Source organism: Vidua chalybeata, chromosome 24 (assembly GCF_026979565.1).
Source record: "Vidua chalybeata isolate OUT-0048 chromosome 24, bVidCha1 merged haplotype, whole genome shotgun sequence".
Taxonomy (NCBI): Eukaryota; Metazoa; Chordata; class Aves; order Passeriformes; family Viduidae; genus Vidua; species Vidua chalybeata.
In genome coordinates this window covers 4541342-4558818 of record NC_071553.1, presented here as the reverse complement: position 1 = coordinate 4558818, position 17477 = coordinate 4541342, and the positions used below count along the sequence as shown (strand labels likewise).

At 47.4% G+C, this 17477-nt stretch overlaps 1 protein-coding gene across 1 annotated transcript; it reads left to right on the top strand.

Annotated features, from left to right (window-relative positions):
• Window positions 1-6043: 6043 nt before the first annotated feature.
• TAF8 (TATA-box binding protein associated factor 8) lies at window positions 6044-15573 on the top strand. Its single transcript, XM_053964230.1, has 8 exons — window positions 6044-6108; window positions 8322-8475; window positions 10113-10211; window positions 10443-10505; window positions 11050-11174; window positions 11924-12071; window positions 12999-13141; window positions 15141-15573. Exons 1-8 carry the CDS (start codon window positions 6049-6051, stop codon window positions 15282-15284), a joined length of 936 nt encoding a protein of 311 aa, XP_053820205.1. The 5' UTR covers window positions 6044-6048; the 3' UTR covers window positions 15285-15573.
• Window positions 15574-17477: the final 1904 nt, after the last annotated feature.

Below are 17477 nucleotides of genomic sequence, written 5' to 3'. Positions count from 1 at the left end.
ATTGTTCCAAAAAGGGCGGGATTTGTCCCGGAATCAGCGGCACATCCTGAGCAGCTGCTGCCACCCCATATCTCTGCCTCACCCCTGCTGTGCCCTTGTGGCTTCTGAGGTCCCCGGAGACACCAAACGGCCCCGCCAGGCTGGTGGGGAGGGGTGGCAGGACCCCAAAAAGGCTGCAGGGTTTTGGTGGGTTCAGTTCTGGCTGTAAAGGGGTGGCAGGACCCCAAAAAGGCTGCAGGGGTTTGGTGGGTTCAGTTCTGGCTGTAAAGGGGTGGCAGGACCCCAAAAAGGCTGCACAGACCTGGTTGGGATGGGGTGACAGGACCCCAAAAGCTGCAGGGGTTTGTGGGTTCAGTTCTGGGTATAAAGGGGTGACAGGACCCCAAAAGCTGCAGAACTTTGTGGGCTCAGTTCTGGGTTGGAAGGGTTGAGAGGATGATTTTTAGGGACACTGCTCCTTCTGAAATCAAGAAAAGCCATAAAAAAGCCAATTTTTTTGAGGGAGGAGGGACAAAAAAAAAAAAAAAAAAAGGGTCCTTGAAAGAAACCCAAAGTTCTTCAAGTGATTCAAGAAACCTCCCTCTCCCAGCAGCCTTTTGCAGGATTTCTCCCCTTTCCCTGAAGATCCTTTTTTAAAATTTTATTAAAAATTTTCTTTTCCCTTTCCTTTCCTTTCCTTTCCTTTCCTTTCCTTTCCTTTCCTTTCCTTTCCTTTCCTTTCCTTTCCTTTCCTTTCCTTTCCTTTCCTTTCCTTTCCTTTCCTTTCCTTTCCTTTCCTTTCCTTTCCTTTCCTTTCCTTTCCTTTCCTTTCCTTTCCTTTCCTTTCCTTTCCTTTCCTTTCCTTTCCTTTCCTTTCCTTTCCTTTCCTTTCCTTTCCTTTCCTTTCCTTTCCTTTCCTTTCCTTTCCTTTCCTTTCCTTTCCTTTCCTTTCCTTTCCTTTCCTTTCCTTTCCTTTCCTTTCCTTTCCTTTCCTTTCCTTTCCTTTCCTTTCCTTTCCTTTCCTTTCCTTTCCTTTCCTTTCCTTCCCCTTCCCCTTCCCCTTCCCCTTCCCCTTCCCTTCCCCTTCCCCTTCCCCTTCCCCTTCCTTTATTTTACTTTACTTTACTTTACTTTACTTTTAATTTTATTTTATTATTTTATTTTATTTTATTTTATTTTATTTTATTTTATTTTATTTTATTTTATTTTATTTTATTTTATTTTATTTTATTTTATTTTATTTTATTTTATTTTATTTTATTTTATTTTATTTTATTTTATTTTATTTTATTTTATTTTATTTTGTTGGAGCACAGATGAATAAACCCCAGGCTTTGTTCTTAGCCAGGATCTTTTATCAGCTCCTTGCCCTGATAGCACCAATTTTCATTTCATCTGCAGATGGGGATGGGGAACTGATCTGATCAAGGAAGAACCAGCCCAGAGCCGAGCTCTGAACTCAGCCTGAGCAGCTGGGAGGTTCCAGTGAGCTCACACAATTCCTGCACTTCCATCCTTATTCCTCCTGTAATTCCAGGGTCCCGCCGGGACCAAAAAAGGGATTTTTCATCAGCCTCACATTTAGGGCTGTGAAAAACGCCAATCACTTGGTTTTTAAAATTGTTAAAGTTTAATAATAATGAAATGGTTATAAAAATAGGAATACGGTTAGAGTAATAAAAATTGAGAGTTAGGACAATTACAAGGGAATAAAAAGCAAAGAATTCCGGACGTCCGGATGCCTTGTGAGCAAAGGAATCACCTGAAAAGCAGGAGCCTGTTGCATGTACAAAACACTTCATGATTATGAATATATTTAATTTAAAACAAGAAATTCGTCTGGTACTTGTGAAAAAGTCTCTGTTAATTCCCAGGTGCCTTCGGGTCTCAGTCAGGCTTGAAGAAGTTCTTTTCTCTTGATATGGAAAGCCATAAATTCCTCTCCTCTGGAAAATGTAGGGGTTTCTGTAATTGTTATCCTTGTGAGAAGAATTCCTTGATTATCCCATCTCTTTCTTGAGCTGGTTAAAAAACAATTTACATAGAATAGTTTCTATTTTAACATTGTGTTATAACCTAAAAATACATTTAACACGCTGCTTGAGAGAATTAATACAGCACAACTTTCCAACATTACACACACAATATTCATTGCAATATTTGTGAAAAGCCAATCATAAAATGTGCATTTTTCACAATAAGGAAAGCCGTAAATTCCTCTCCTCTGGAAAATCTAGAGGTTTCTATAATTGTTATCCTTGTGAGAAGAATTCCTTGATTATCCCATCTCTTTCCTGAGCTGGTTAAAAAACATCTTACACAGCACAGTTTCTATTTTAACATTGTGTTATAACCTAAAAATACATTTAACACGCTGCTTGAGAGAATTAATACAGCACAACTTTCCAACGTTACACACACAATATTCATTGCAATATTTGCAAAAATCAATCACAAAATGTGCATTTTTCACAGGGCTTTGCTCCAAGTGACAGCTGAACATGACAGAATTTGTTTGTTGGTTTTGAAGAAGGCAGATTTCCAGAGCAGGGGAAGGCTGTCACACCCTGGGGCTCTCAGCTCGGGCTCTCACCCCCTGCTGGATCCTTCCATCCCGGCTCATTCCAGGCCCAGAGGCCCCGGGGCTCCCGTCCTGCTCAGGGGTGCCAGGAGCAGAGTTTTGGGATCCTGGGATCGAGGATTGGCTCAGGGGTCCCAGCAGAGTTTTGGGATCCTGGGATCGAGGATTGGCTCAGGGGTGCCAAGAGCAGAGTTTTGGGATCCTGGGATCGAGGGTTGGCTCAGGGTCCCAGGAGCAGAGTTTTGGGATCCTGGGATCGAGGGTTGGCTCAGGGGTCCCAGCAGAGTTTTGGGATCCTGGGATCGAGGATTGGCTCAGGGGTCCCAGCAGAGTTTTGGGATCCTGGGATCGAGGGTTGGCGAGCACAGAGAAACCTGCAGGGCTCCTCTGCTCTCTGCAACCCAAAATCTGCTTCTGCACAGGAAGTGAATTCCCATCTGAGCTGCAGCAAAAATGGAATGGAATGGAATGGAATGGAATGGAATGGAATGGAATGGAATGGAATAGATAAAATAAAAAAATATATATAATAAAGTAAAATAAAATAAAATCAATAAAACAGAATAAAATAAAATAAAATAAAATAAAATAAAATAAAATAAAATAAAATAAAATAATTAAAATAAAATGAAATAAAATAATAATAATAAAAAAATAAAATAAAATAAAATAAAATAAAATAAAATAAAATAAAACTAATAAAATAAAATAAAATAAAATAATAATAAAGTAAGAGAAAATAAAACTAATAAAATAAAATAAAATAAAATAATAAAAATAAAAATTAAAAAGTGAAATAGAATAGAATAGAATAGAATAGAATAGAATATAAAACCCCCAAATAAAATATAAACCCCATAATATAATAAAAAAACCCAAAATAAAATATAAACCCCCAAAATAAAATATAAACCCCCAAAATAAAATATAAACCCCCAAAATATAAAACCCCAAATTAAATCTAAACCCCCAAATTAAATCCAAACCCCACCGGCCCCGTGGCTTTAACCTCTCCATGTTGGAGTTGCCATTCCTGGAAGGCACAACCCAGTGTCCATATGGGAAAAAAAAAAAAAAACCAAAAACCCCCAAACATTGCCCGGAAATCCATTTTGAAAATCCATTCTTGTCCTGGGCACGTCGGGCGTTCGTCGCTGCCGAGCTGCGCCCGAAGCCCGCGGGGTTGGATACCCGGGAATGCGGGATTGGGCTCCGGGGATTGGCACTCTCCAGTGGGAGCAGGGGGATTCTGGTTCTGATTTTTTGGGACGAGTGTGGGATTTTCCCAGCTGAAAATCGGCACGGATTCATTGCGTGCTGCTGACTGGGGTTGTGAACGGAGTGCTCGGGAAATAATCCGGATTAATAATCTGAATTAACAATCCGAATTAATAATCAAAATTAACAAACTGAATTAATAATCTGAATTAACAAACTGAATTAATAATCTGAATTAATAATCCGAATTAATAATCTGAATTAATAATCTGAATTAACAATCCAAATTAATAATCAAAATTAACAATCCGAATTAATAATATGAATTAATAATACAAATTAATAATACGAATTAACAATCCAAATTAATAATCTGAATTAATAATCCAAATTAACAATCCAAATTAACAATCCGAATTAACAATCCTATTCAATAATCCGAATTAATAATCTGAATTAACAATCCAAATTAATAATCTGAATTAATAATCCGCATTAACAATCCGGATTAATAATACGAATTAATAATCCAAATTAATAATCCGAATTAATAATCTGAATTAATAATCCGAATCAACAATCCGAATCAATAATCCGAATCAATAACCTGAATTAACAATCCGAATCAACAATCCGAATTAACAATCCAAATTACCAATCCGAATTAACGATCCGAATCAACAATCCGAATTAACAATCTGAATTAAAAATCTGAATCAACAATCCGAATTAACAATCCGAATTAACAATCCGAATCAACAATCCGAATCAATAACCCGAATTACCAATCCGAATCAACAATCCGAATCAATAACCCGAATTACCAATCCGAATCAACAATCCGAATTAACGATCCGAATCAATAACCCGAATTACCAATCCGAATTAACAATCCGAATCAATAATCCGAATCAATAATCCGAATCCACAATCCGAATTACCAATCCGAATCCACAATCCGAATTAACAATCCGAATCAATAATCCGAATTACCAATCCGAATCAATAACCCGAATCAATAACCCGAATTACCAATCCGAATTACCAATCCGAATCCACAATCCGAATTAACAATCCGAATCAATAACCCGAATTACCAATCCGAATCCACAATCCGAATTTCTCGGTCCCAGCGCGCCCCCTGCTGGCAGCGGCTCCAGCCCGGATCCCGCATTTCCCTGGGAGCCACGGGGGGATTGCAGGGACAGGAGCTCGAACCGCTCCAGGCGTCCTCTGCAGAATTCCCAGCTGGAATTTGCACTCTCTGAGGGTTTTTTTTTTGCATCCTGGAAACTTTTCCCCACTCTCCGTGCCTGTGGCGTTTTTGGGGAAATGGAATTTAAATTTAAATTTAAATAAAATTAAAAAAAAAAAAAAAGTTGAATTTAAATATTCATTTAAATTTATTAAAATTTAAATTTTTATTTAAATTTTAAATAAATTTAAATTTTAAAATTTTAAATTAAAATTTAAATAAATTGCATTTAAATGGGATGGGGATGAGCACGAGGGGTCAGCAGGGTTTTGCCTCTAAATCCTGACCCCATTGGATCCATGGGGTCATAAAACCATGGAACTGCTGAGGTTGGAAAAGCCAGGAAATCCTGCCACAAGGACAGACTGGAATTAAGGAGCTCCAGGGATGCCATAATTTGGGATATGATAATTTGGGATATGATAAATAATTTGGGATATGATAATGTAGGATGCCATAAATTGGGATATGATAATTTGGGATATGATAATTTGGGATGCCATAATTTGGGATATGATAATTTGGGATATGATAATTTGGGATATGATAAATTGGGATATGATAATTTGGGATGCCATAAATTGGGATATGATAATTTGGGATATGATAATTTGGGATATGATAAATTGGGATATGATAATTTGGGATGCCATAAATTGGAATATGATAATTTGGGATATGATAATTTGGGATGTGATAATTTGGGATATGATAATTTGGGATGTGATAATTTGGGACGCCATAAATCAGGTTTCAATGGAGACTTTGCTGACTCGGCCAAATCCTCGCGGTCCTCGTGTCCTGTGCAAGCCCAGAACGGTTTGGGGTGGACGGGACCATCAATCTCATCTCGTTCCCTGCCCTTCGGGATCCAGATGTGCGGCGGGTGGGCGCATCCAGATGTTGAGCCGCCTCCGCACTACAACTCCCACAATGCTCCGCGCTTCGCTCCTCCTGCACTACAACTCCCACGATGCCCCGCGCTCCCGCCTATCGCCCCGCCCGCACCTGGCGCATGCGCACAGCTCCATATGGCTCCAAGATGGCCGACACAGCGTCCGGGGGCTCCGGCACGGTAACGGCGCCTCATCCCCGGGGCGCGGGGCCGCGAGGGCGGGTCCCCGGCGGGGCCGGGCGGGGCAGCAGCGCCCGATCCCTCCGGGGCGCGGAGGAGGCCGCGGCCAGGCCGCGGAGCCTGGAGGCGGCGGGTGGAGAGAGGGAGGCGCTGATTGGCTGGAGGGCCTGAGGGCAGGCGGGGTTTGATTGGCTGAGGATGGCGCGCTCGAATTGGCTGGCGGAGGGCGGGGCGGGGCTTGTGAGGGGGTCCTTAAAGGGGCCGCGTCCCAAAAGTGTCTGGGGAGGTTCTGTGAGGACGCAGTGTAAATGTGTGTGTTCATATACATCTGCATAAATGCACATATAAATACTTACATACACACACACACGTGCCCACGTGTGTATATGAGTGTAGAGGACGCGTGTGTGTGTGTGTGTGTGTGTGCACCTGCCCCATCCCACGGATCCCATCCCATGGATCCCATCTCATCCCATGGATCCCATCCCATCCCATCCAATCCAATGAATCCCATCCAGCGGATCTCATCCTATCATATGCCATGGATCCCATCTCATATATCTCATTCCATCCATCCCATCCCATGGACCCCATCCCATCCCAAGGATCCCATCCCACGGATCCCATCTCATCCCATGGATCCCATCCCATCCCATCCCATCCCACGAATCCCATCCAGCGGATCTCATCCTATCGCATGCCATGGATCCCATCCCGTATATCTCATTCCATCCATCCCATCCCATGGATCCCATCCCATCCCAAGGATCCTATCCAGTGGATCTCATCCCATGGATCCCATCCCATCCCATCCCATCCTATGCAATGGATCCCATCCCATCCCATGGATCCCATCTGATCCCATCTCATCTCATCCTGTGGGTCTCATCCCTTCTTATACCAAGGATCCTATTCAGTCCCATCCATGGCATCCAATGGATCCCATCCCATGGATCCCATCCCAAGGATCCCACCCCACCGTCTCTCCTGGGGTGCCATCCCTCCTGCCCGTGCCCTGACCACTGTTGTTGTTCCTGTTCCCATTCCCGTTCCCGTTCCCGTTGGTCCCGTTCCCGTTCCCGTTGCTGTTGGTCCCATTGACGTTCCCATTGCCATTGTTCCCGTTCCCGTTGTTGCCGTTGTTGCTGTTCCCGTTGCCGTTGTTGCCATTCCCGTTGCCATTGTTGCCATTCCTGTTCCTGTTGTTGCCATTGTTCCCATTCCCGTTCCCGTTGTTGCCGTTGTTTCCGTTGTTGCCGTTCCCGTTCCCATTGTTGCCGTTCCCATTGCCGTTGTTCCCGTTGTTGCCGCTCCCGTTGCCGTTGTTGCCGTTGTTGCCGTTGTTGCCGTTGTTCCCATTGTTGCCATTCCCGTTGCCGTTGTTGCCGTTGTTGCCGTTGTTGCCGTTCCCGTTGCCGTTGTTGCCGTTCCCGTTGTTGCCGTTCCCGTTGCCGTTGTTGCCGTTCCCGTTGCCGTTGTTGCCGTTGTTGCCGTTCCCGTTGCCGTTGTTGCCGTTCCCGTTGCCGTTGTTGCCGTTGTTGCCGTTCCCGTTGCCGTTGTTGCCGTTCCCGTTGCCGTTGTTGCCGTTCCCGTTGCCGTTGTTGCCGTTCCCGTTGCCATTGTTGCCGTTGTTCCCGTTGTTGCCGTTCCCGTTGCCATTGTTGCCGTTGTTGCCGTTCCCGTTGCCGTTGTTGCCGTTCCCGTTGCCGTTGTTGCCGTTCCCGTTGCCATTGTTGCCGTTGTTCCCGTTGTTGCCGTTCCCGTTGCCGTTGTTGCCGTTCCCGTTGCCATTGTTGCCGTTGTTGCCGTTCCCGTTGCCGTTGTTGCCGTTCCCGTTGCCATTGTTGCCGTTGTTGCCGTTCCCGTTGCCGTTGTTGCCGTTCCCGTTGCCATTGTTGCCGTTGTTGCCGTTCCCGTTGCCGTTGTTGCCGTTCCCGTTGCCGTTGTTGCCGTTCCCGTTGCCATTGTTGCCGTTGTTCCCGTTGTTGCCGTTCCCGTTGCCGTTGTTGCCATTCCCGTTGCCGTTGTTGCCGTTCCCGTTGCCGTTGTTGCCGTTCCCGTTGCCATTGTTGCCGTTCCCGTTGCCGTTGTTGCCGTTCCCGTTCCCGTTGTTGCCGTTGTTGCCGTTGTTGCCGTTCCCGTTGCCGTTGTTGCCGTTCCCGTTGCCGTTGTTGCCGTTCCCGTTGCCATCGTTGCCGTTGTTGCCGTTGCAGCGCGGCAGCAAGCCGGCGGGCAGCCCTGCGGACAATTACCAGCTGGCGCGGCGCCGCACGCTGCAGGTGGTGGTCAGCTCGCTGCTCACCGAGGCCGGCTTCGAGAGCGCCGAGCGCGCGGCGGTGGAGACGCTCACCGAGATGATCCAGAGCTGTGAGTGCCCGCGGGGCCCGGCCCTGGCTGCACACCGTGCCCGCGCCGGGGGAGAGCTGCCGGAGCCACGGGGGCAGCCCAGGGCTAGCGCCTCGTGTAAATGGCAAAGATCAGCCCCAGTCCATGGCACAAATCCCAAAAATCAGCCCCCAGTCCCTGTCACAAATCCCAAAAATCAGCCCCAAATCCCAGGCACAAATCCCAAAAATCAGCCCCAAATCCCAGGCACAAATCCCAAATACCAGCCCCAAATCCCAGGCACAAATCCCAAAAATCAGCCCCAAATCCCAGGCACAAATCCCAAATACCAGCCCCAAATCCCAGGCACAAATCCCAAAAATCAGCCCCAAATCCCAGAAATCAGCCCCCAGTCCCTGGCACAAATCCCAAATACCAGCCCCAAATCCCAGGCACAAATCCCAAATATCAGCCCCAAATCCCAGGCACAAATCCCAAACATCAGCCCCAAATCCCAGACACAAATCCCAGAAATCAGCCCCCAGTCCCTGGAATCAGCCCCCAATCCAAGGCACCAATCCCAAAATTCAGCTCCAAATCCCAGGCACAAATCTCAAAATTCAGCTCCAAATCCCAGGCAGAAATCCCAAAAATCAGCCCCAGTCCAAGGCACCAATCCCTGCAATCAGCCCCAATCCAAGGCACCAATCCCCAAAATCAGCCCCAAATCCCAAAAATCAGCCCCAGTCCAAGGCACCAATCCCCAAAATCAGCCCCAGATCCCTGCACTCAGCCCCAGTCCAAGGCACCCAGTGCCACATCCAATCTTTTTTTAAGCACACCCAGGGCTGGTGACTCCACCGCCTCCCCGGGCAGAACATTCCAGAACTTTATCACCCTTTCTGTAAAACCCCTTTTCCCACTTGTCCAGCCTGAATTTCCCTTGGCACAGCTCCAGGCTGTGTCCATGGTTCTGTCAGCTCCTGGAGAAAAATCCCAAGCCCAGCTGAGCACAGGCACCTTCCAGGAGCTGTGAGAGAGCTGAGCTCACCCCGAGTCTCCTTTTCTCCAGGCTGAGCACCCCCAGCTGCCTCCTCTGGATGTGCTCAAGAATCCCAAAAATCCTTCCTGAACTGAGGATGCAGATTTGCCTTTTGCCTTCGCGGCAAACGCTGATTTTTCTTTTTTTAAATCCTTCCCATCCCCACGCTTTCATTTTAAACACACACCCTGCAAAATGCCCCACCCCAGGAGTTGTTTTTCATTCCTTGTTGAAAATTCCCATCCCTGGAGCTGCCCCAGCCGTGGCCACGGTGAGAATTAAATCCCTGGTGGTTTTATCCTGCAGATATTTCAGAAATTGGGAGGATATCCTGCAGATATTTCAGAAATTGAGATATTCAGAAATTCACAGTGAGAATTAAATCCCTGGTGCTTTTATCCTGCAGATATTTCAGAAATTGGGAGGATATCCTGCAGATATTTCAGAAATTGGGAGGATATCCTGCAGATATTTCAGAAATTGAGATATTCAGAAATTCACAGTGAGAATTGAATCCCTGGTGGTTTTATCCTGCAGATATTTCAGAAATTGGGAGAATATCCTGCAGATATTTCAGAAATTGAGATATTCAGAAATTCACAGTGAGAATTAAATCCCTGGTGCTTTTATCCTGCAGATATTTCAGAAATTGGGAGGAGTGCCAAGTCCTACTGCGAGCACACAGCCAGGACCCAGCCCACGCTCTCAGACATCGTGGTGACCCTGGTGGAAATGGGTGAGCAGCTCCCTCTTCCCCCTCTTTCCACCTCTGGATTGGGAAATCTGCCCCCAAAATCTGGGATTCGGGCGGTGCCCGCTGCTGTGGACACGCACAGCTCATGGTTTTCCATGACCCTTCCCATTGCCTGCTCTCTGACCCATCCCATTCTTGTTTAATTTGGGAAAAATTCTGGAGGGAGGAGGATTTTGACGGGATAAATTCCTTTTTTCCTCTTCTGTGTTCCAGGCTTCAACGTGGAAACTCTTCCTGCCTACGCCAAGCGCTCCCAGAGGATGGTGATCACTGCCCGTATGTGGGGGACCTTTCCTGGTCTGCAGGGGGCTGGGAATAGCCTGGAATCCCTCTCTGCTGCCTTTCAGAGAGCTCCTGATGAGCTTTCTGTGGGATAATCCCAGGAATTCCGGGCTCCTCTATTGGAGTGAAGGGACCTCGGTGACTCGGGAGAGCCCTCGGGGTGGTTTTGTCTGCAGGGATCCTTTTCCCTTCTGGGATGCCAATCCCAAAGTCATGGCTTGGATGGGGTCAGGGATGGGCTCAGAGCTTTGGGGGACCCTGGGCAGGAGGATTCCTGTGTTTTCCCTGATTCCTGTGTTTTCCCTGATTCCTGTGTTGTTTTCCCTGATTCCTGTGTTTCCCCTCATTCCTGTGTTGTTTCCCCTGATTCCAGTGTTGTTTTCCCTGATTCCTGTGTTTGTTTCCCCTGATTCCTGTGTTGTTTCCCCTGATTCCTGTGTTTGTTTTCCCTGATTCCTGTGTTGTTTCCCCTGATTCCTGTGTTTTCCCTGATTCCTGGGTTGTTTTCCCTGATTCCTGTGTTGTTTCCCCCCTGCAGCTCCGGTGACAAACCAGCCCGTGACCCCCAAAGCCCTGACAGCTGGGCAGAACAAGCCTCATCCACCCCACATTCCCGGCCATTTCCCAGAGTTCCCAGATCCTCACACTTACATCAAGACACCAGTGAGTAAAAACAACATTTTTATGCTGTTTGGGGTCCATTGGAATTCCAGGAGTGGGGTGTTTTTTTCCAGGAGTGGGGTGGACGAAGCTGCTCCATCCCTGTGACATTTGGGAGTGGAGCTGCTCCATCCCTGTGAAGTTTGGGAGTGGAGCAGCTCCATCCCTGTGAAGTTTGGAGCTGGAGCAGCTCCATCCCCATGACATTTGGAAGTGGAGCTGCTCCATCTCTGTGAATTTATTTGGAGCTGGAGCAGCTCCATCCCTGTGAAGTTTGGGAGTGGAGCAGCTCCATCCCTGTGAAGTTTGGGAGTGGAGCAGCTCCATCCCTGTGACATTTGGGAGTGGAGCAGCTCCATCCCTGTGAAGTTTGGAGCTGGAGCTGCTCCATCCCCGTGAATTTATTTGGAGCTGGAGCTGCTCCATCCCTGAGAGTTTTGGAAGTGGAGCAGCTCCATCCCTGTGAAGTTTGGGAGTGGAGCAGCTCCATCCCTGTGAAGTTTGGAGCTGGAGCAGCTCCATCCCCATGACATTTGGAAGTGGAGCTGCTCCATCTCTGTGAATTTATTTGGAGCTGGAGCAGCTCCATCCCTGTGAATTTTGGGAGTGGAGCTGCTCCATCCCTGTGAAGTTTGGAGCTGGAGCTGCTCCATCCCCGTGAATTTATTTGGAGCTGGAGCTGCTCCATCCCTGTGAAGTTTGGAGCTGGAGCTGCTCCATAACTCCTCCATCCCGGTCTCTCCCTGCCCCAGACCTACCGGGAGCCCGTGTCCGACTACCAGGTGCTGCGGGAGAAGGCGGCTTCCCAACGGAGGGACGTGGAGAGGGCCCTCACACGCTTCATGGCCAAGACAGGAGAGACCCAGAGCCTCTTCAAGGATGATGTCAGCACATTCCCACGTCAGTCATTCCAGGATTTCACATCCCTTTAGGGTTTGGGAATCATCCCGTGCGTGGTGTTTGCCCTGCTGAGGCGCTGCATGTGGGAATCCTTACAATTAGAGGGTTTTGGGAAAGGATTCCCACAATGGAAGGTTGGGAAAGGAGGGATTTGGGGGTTAAAATGGGAAGGAAAAGCAGAAAAAGGTTCCCTTTTTTCTCCTGGTGGAGAAGGCCTAAATCTAAATCTCATCCCAATCCTGGCTCCACCCCCCAATTCACCAAGGAATTTCTTCTCCCTGACATTTTCCCGCTGCTGGAAATTTTCCTGTATCTCTTCCTGCAGGGCAGTGATGAGAATTCCCACTTTCCCAAGGCTTGCTGGCAGCAAGCCATTTTCATTTCCAAATTTTCATTTCAGAGGAACCCAATTTCCCAGATAACTGGGATTTTATGGTGGAGCTCAGGAAGGATTTTCTCTGTTGGAACACTGCTGGAAACATAAAAGAGATTCAGAAAATTGGGAAGTAGAGACTGCCATCTTTTAGGGATCAGGAGATTGGGAAGTAGAGACTGCCATCTTTTAGGGATCAGGAAATTGGGAATTAAAGACTGCCATCTTTTAGGGATCAGGAAATTGGGAATTAGAGACTGCCATCTTTTAGGGATCAGGAAAATTGGGAATTAGAGACTGCCATCTTTTAGGGATCAGGAAAATTGGGAATTAGAGACTGCCATCTTTTAAGGATCAGGAAAATTGGGAAGTAGAGACTGCCATCTTTTAGGGATCAGGATTTCCTTCCTGATCCTTGGGAGCAGCAGGAAAAGGAAACGTATCCAAACCCAGATCCAGCGAAATGTTTGATCTCCATAACTTTGTCCTTAATTTCTGAGGGGAGGAATTTCCCCCAGCTTCCTGACTGTGTCTCCTCTTTTCCCTGATTCCAGTGATTGCTGCCAGGCCTTTCACTGTGCCCTACCTGACAGCCCTGCTCCCTTCCGAGCTGGAGATGCAGCAGATGGAGGAGACGGATTCCTCGGAGCAGGACGAGCAGACGGACACCGAGAACCTCCCGCTGCACATGAGCACGGTAGGGCCACCCCGGGGGGCTCCTGGGGGCCATTCCTGCAGCTTGGAAAACCTGCCTCTGCCTCCTGGGAAATGGGAAATGGGAAATGGGAAATGGGAAATGGGACTGAGCAGTGACAGGGTTCCCCAGCTTGGAATTCTGGCTCTGTTTCCTGGGAAATGGGAAATGGGAAATGGAAAATGGGACTGAGCAGCGTCAGGGTTCCCCAGCTTGGAATTCTGGCACTGCCTCCTGGGAAATGGGAAATGGGAAATGGGACTGAACAGTGTCAGAATTCTCCAGTTTGGAAATCCTGGCTCTGTTTCCTGGGAAATGAGAAATGGGAAATGGGAAATGGGAAATGGGAAATGGAACTGAGCAGTGACAGGGTTCCCCAGCTTGGAAAACTTGGCTCTGTTCCCTGGGAAATGGGAAATGGGAAATGGAACTGAGCAGTGTCAGAATTCTCCAGCTTGGAAAACCTGCCTCTGCCTCCTGGGAAATGGGAAATGGGAAATGGGAAATGGGAAATGGAACTGAGCAGTGACAGGGCTCTCCAGCTTGGAATTCTGGCTCTGCCTCCTGGGAAATGAGAAATGGGAAATGGGAAATGGGAAATGGGAAATGGGAAATGGAAATGAGCAGTGACAGGGCTCTCCAGCTTGGAATTCTGGCACTGCCTCCTGGGAAATGGGAAATGGGAAATGGGAAATGGGAAATGGGAAATGGGAAATGGGAAATGGAACTGAGCAGTGTCAGAATTCTCCAGCTTGGAAAACCTGGCTCTGTTTCCTGGGAAATGGGAAATGGGAAATGGGAAATGGAACTGAGCAGTGACAGGGCTCTCCAGCTTGCAATTCTGGCTCTGTTTCCTGGGAAATGAGAAATGGGAAATGGGAAATGGAACTGAACAGTGTCAGAATTCTCCGTCTTGGAAAACCTGGTTGTTTCCTGGGAAATGGAACTGAGCATTGTCAGGATTCTCCAGTTTGGAAAACCTGGCTCTGTTTCCTGGGAAATGAAAAATGGGAAATGGGAAATGGGAAATGGGAAATGGGAAATGGGAAATGGAACTGAGCAGTGACAGGACTCCCCAGCTTGGAAAACCTGGCTCTGTTTCTTGGGAAATGGGAAATGGAATTGAACATTGTCAGGGTTCTCCAGCTTGGAATTCTGGCACTGCCTCCTGGGAAATGGGAAATGGGAAATGGAACTGAGCATTGTCAGAATTCTCCAGCTTGGAAAACCTGCCTCTGTTTCCTGGGACATGGGAAATGGGAAATGGGAAATGGGAAATGGGAAATGGGAGATGGGAAATGGGAAATGGAACTGAACATTGTCAGGGTTCTCCAGCTTGGAATTCTGGCTCTGCCTCCTGGGAAATGGGAAGTGGAACTAAACAGTGTCAGGGTTCTTGAGCTTGGAATTCTGGTTCCATCCCTTGGGACATGGGAAGTGGGACTGAACTTTGCCCTGGTTCTCCAGGGCCCTGCAGAGCTCAGTGCAGAATGAGGCTGCAGCAGGAGCTTTCGGTCCATCCCGAATTTTCGGTTTCCCGAGGGATTTTCCTGTCTCAGAAACCAGGAGGCCTCATGCAGCCCCTTGTGTGCTTGGTTGTTGATTATCCCTCCTGCCCACAGCTTCTGGGCTTTGAACTTGGAATCCTGGAATGAACTTGGAATCCTGGAATGAAAACCCAAAATGTGGATTAAATTCCCATCAGAAAAGGCTCCCGTGCTTTGGCCCAATCCTCCAAGAATTCCACCTTCACCTCCAAGGATCCCCCACCATCCAGGGGGGACAAAAATAATAAAAAAAAATCTTTTTTTCCCAATCCTGGAATGGTTGGGGGGTGAGATAAAAATCTTGTCCCGTGGGCAGGGACACCTTCCCCTGTCCCAGGTCGCTCCAGCCCGGCTTTGGACACTTCCAGGGGTGGAGCAGGGATGCATCCTGCGGGCAGGAGGATTTCTGGGGCTGACTTTGGGTTTTTTTTTTTGTTGTTTTTTGGCTGTGCCAGGATGATGCAGGGCCCGAGAAGGAGAACACCTCAGCGCTGCAGCAGAGCAGCTCCCTGGCAGGCAGCAGGAACGGGGAGGAGAACGTCATCGACAACCCCTACCTGCGGCCCGTGAAGAAACCCAAAATCCGCAGGAAGAAGTGACGGGGCGGGTGGGATTCCCAAATCCCCAGATCCCTCTGGGAATTTCACACAAGGGGTCAGGAGAGGCAGAGCAGCTGAGGGGGGATCTCTCAGCGTGGGGAGCTCCACGCCCACCCTGCCTTCCCTCTGCTCACTGCGACGCTCCAGGAAAAACCACCCGGGAATTGTCCGGGGGACTTTGGCTTCTGCTGTGGGGAGGATTTGTGTTCTGAAGGGATGAGAGACACGGGGCGTGGAGGGACATGGACACGGGACATGGGACATGGGACATGGGACACGGGACATGGGACACGGGACATGGGACATGGGACATGGACACGGGACATGGAGGGACATGGACATGGGAAATGGAGAGACACGGGGCGTGGAGGGACATGGACACGGGACATGGACATGGGACATGGGACATGGGACATGGACACGGGACATGGACACGGGACATGGACACGGGACATGGGACATGGACACGGGACATGGACACGGGACATGGACACGGGACATGGGACATGGGACATGGAGAGACACGGGGCGTGGAGGGACATGGACACGGGACATGGGACATGGACACGGGACATGGACACGGGACATGGACACGGGACATGGAGGGACATGGACACGGGACATGGGACATGGACACGGGACATGGACATGGGACATGGACACGGGACATGGGACATGGGACATGGGACATGGGACATGGACACGGGACATGGACACGGGACATGGACACGGGACATGGAGGGACATGGACACGGGACATGGACATGGGACATGGGACATGGACACGGGACATGGACACGGGACATGGACACGGGACATGGAGGGACATGGACATGAGACATGGAGAGACACGGGGCGTGGAGGGACACGGGACACGGGACATGGGACATGGACATGGGACATGGACATGGGACATGGAGGGACACGGGACATGGACACGGGACATGGACACGAGACATGGACACGGGACATGGAAGGACACGGGGCGTGGAGGGACACAGTTGATTTTCCCCTGCTTTATTTCACCCTTTCTTGCCTTTATTTCAGCCATTTACCTCCCTTATTTCCCCCTTTATTTCCCCTTTTATTTCCTGTATTTCCCTCCTTTATTTCCCCCTTTATTTCCCCCTTTATTTCCTGTATTCCCCCCTTTATTTCCCCTTTTATTTCCTTTATTTCCCCCTTTATTTCCCCCTTTATTTCCCCCTTTATTTCCCCCTTTATTTCCCCTTTTATTTCCTTTATTTCCCCCTTTATTTCCCATATTTCCCCCTTTATTTCCTGTATTTCCCCCTTTATTTCCCCCTGTATTTCCCCCTTTATTTCCCCTTTATTTCCCCCTTTATTTCCTGTATTTCCCCCTTTATTTCCCCCTGTATTTCCCCCTTTATTTCCCCTTTATTTCCCCCTTTATTTCCTGTATTTCCCCCTTTATTTCCCCTTTTATTTCCTTTATTTCCCCCTTTATTTCCCCTTTATTTCCCCTTTATTTCCCCCTTTATTTCCCTTTTTTTCCTGTATTTTTACACCTCTCTTGTCGGTACTGGCTGGCCCTGCAGGGCTTTGTTTCATTTTCCTGCAGCCTTTTCTTTGGTAAAACGCAGCTCTGGGTTCCCTTTGACCCAAATCGTGGATTAAATCCCAATCCCAACCCTCCAGGAATTCCACCTTCACCTCCAAGGACCCCCCAACACCCAGGGAGGACAAAAATCATTAAAAAATTTTAATTTTTCCTGCCAAAAAAAAAAAAAATCTGAAATTAAATCTCAAAACTCCCCCACTGTCACTCCTGCTGGTGCCTTGCTTGTACAGAGTGAAAAATGTAAATATTTGTATATATCCAAATTTTTTATCTTTTTTTTTGTTTTGTTTTGGTTTTTTTTACTTTTTTTTTTTCGTTTTCTGCAAGGAAAAAAATTCTTTGCTGCGTAGGGAAAAAACAAAAAAAAAGTGGAATGAAAATTGTAGTTTTTATGTTCATAATAAAAGAAATTTTATCTCCTTACGAGCAATTTGTCATTTTTATGTTCATAAGAAAAAGAATTCTTTAGTAAAGGTATTTATATTGGGTATAAATATAAATATATTTATATTTAGAGTTATTTAGTAAAGGTATTAAGTATTATTATGTTCCTTTATTAATTTCATAAAAATGAATATATTGAAGTCAAGTAGGAAGGAAATCGAAGGAAA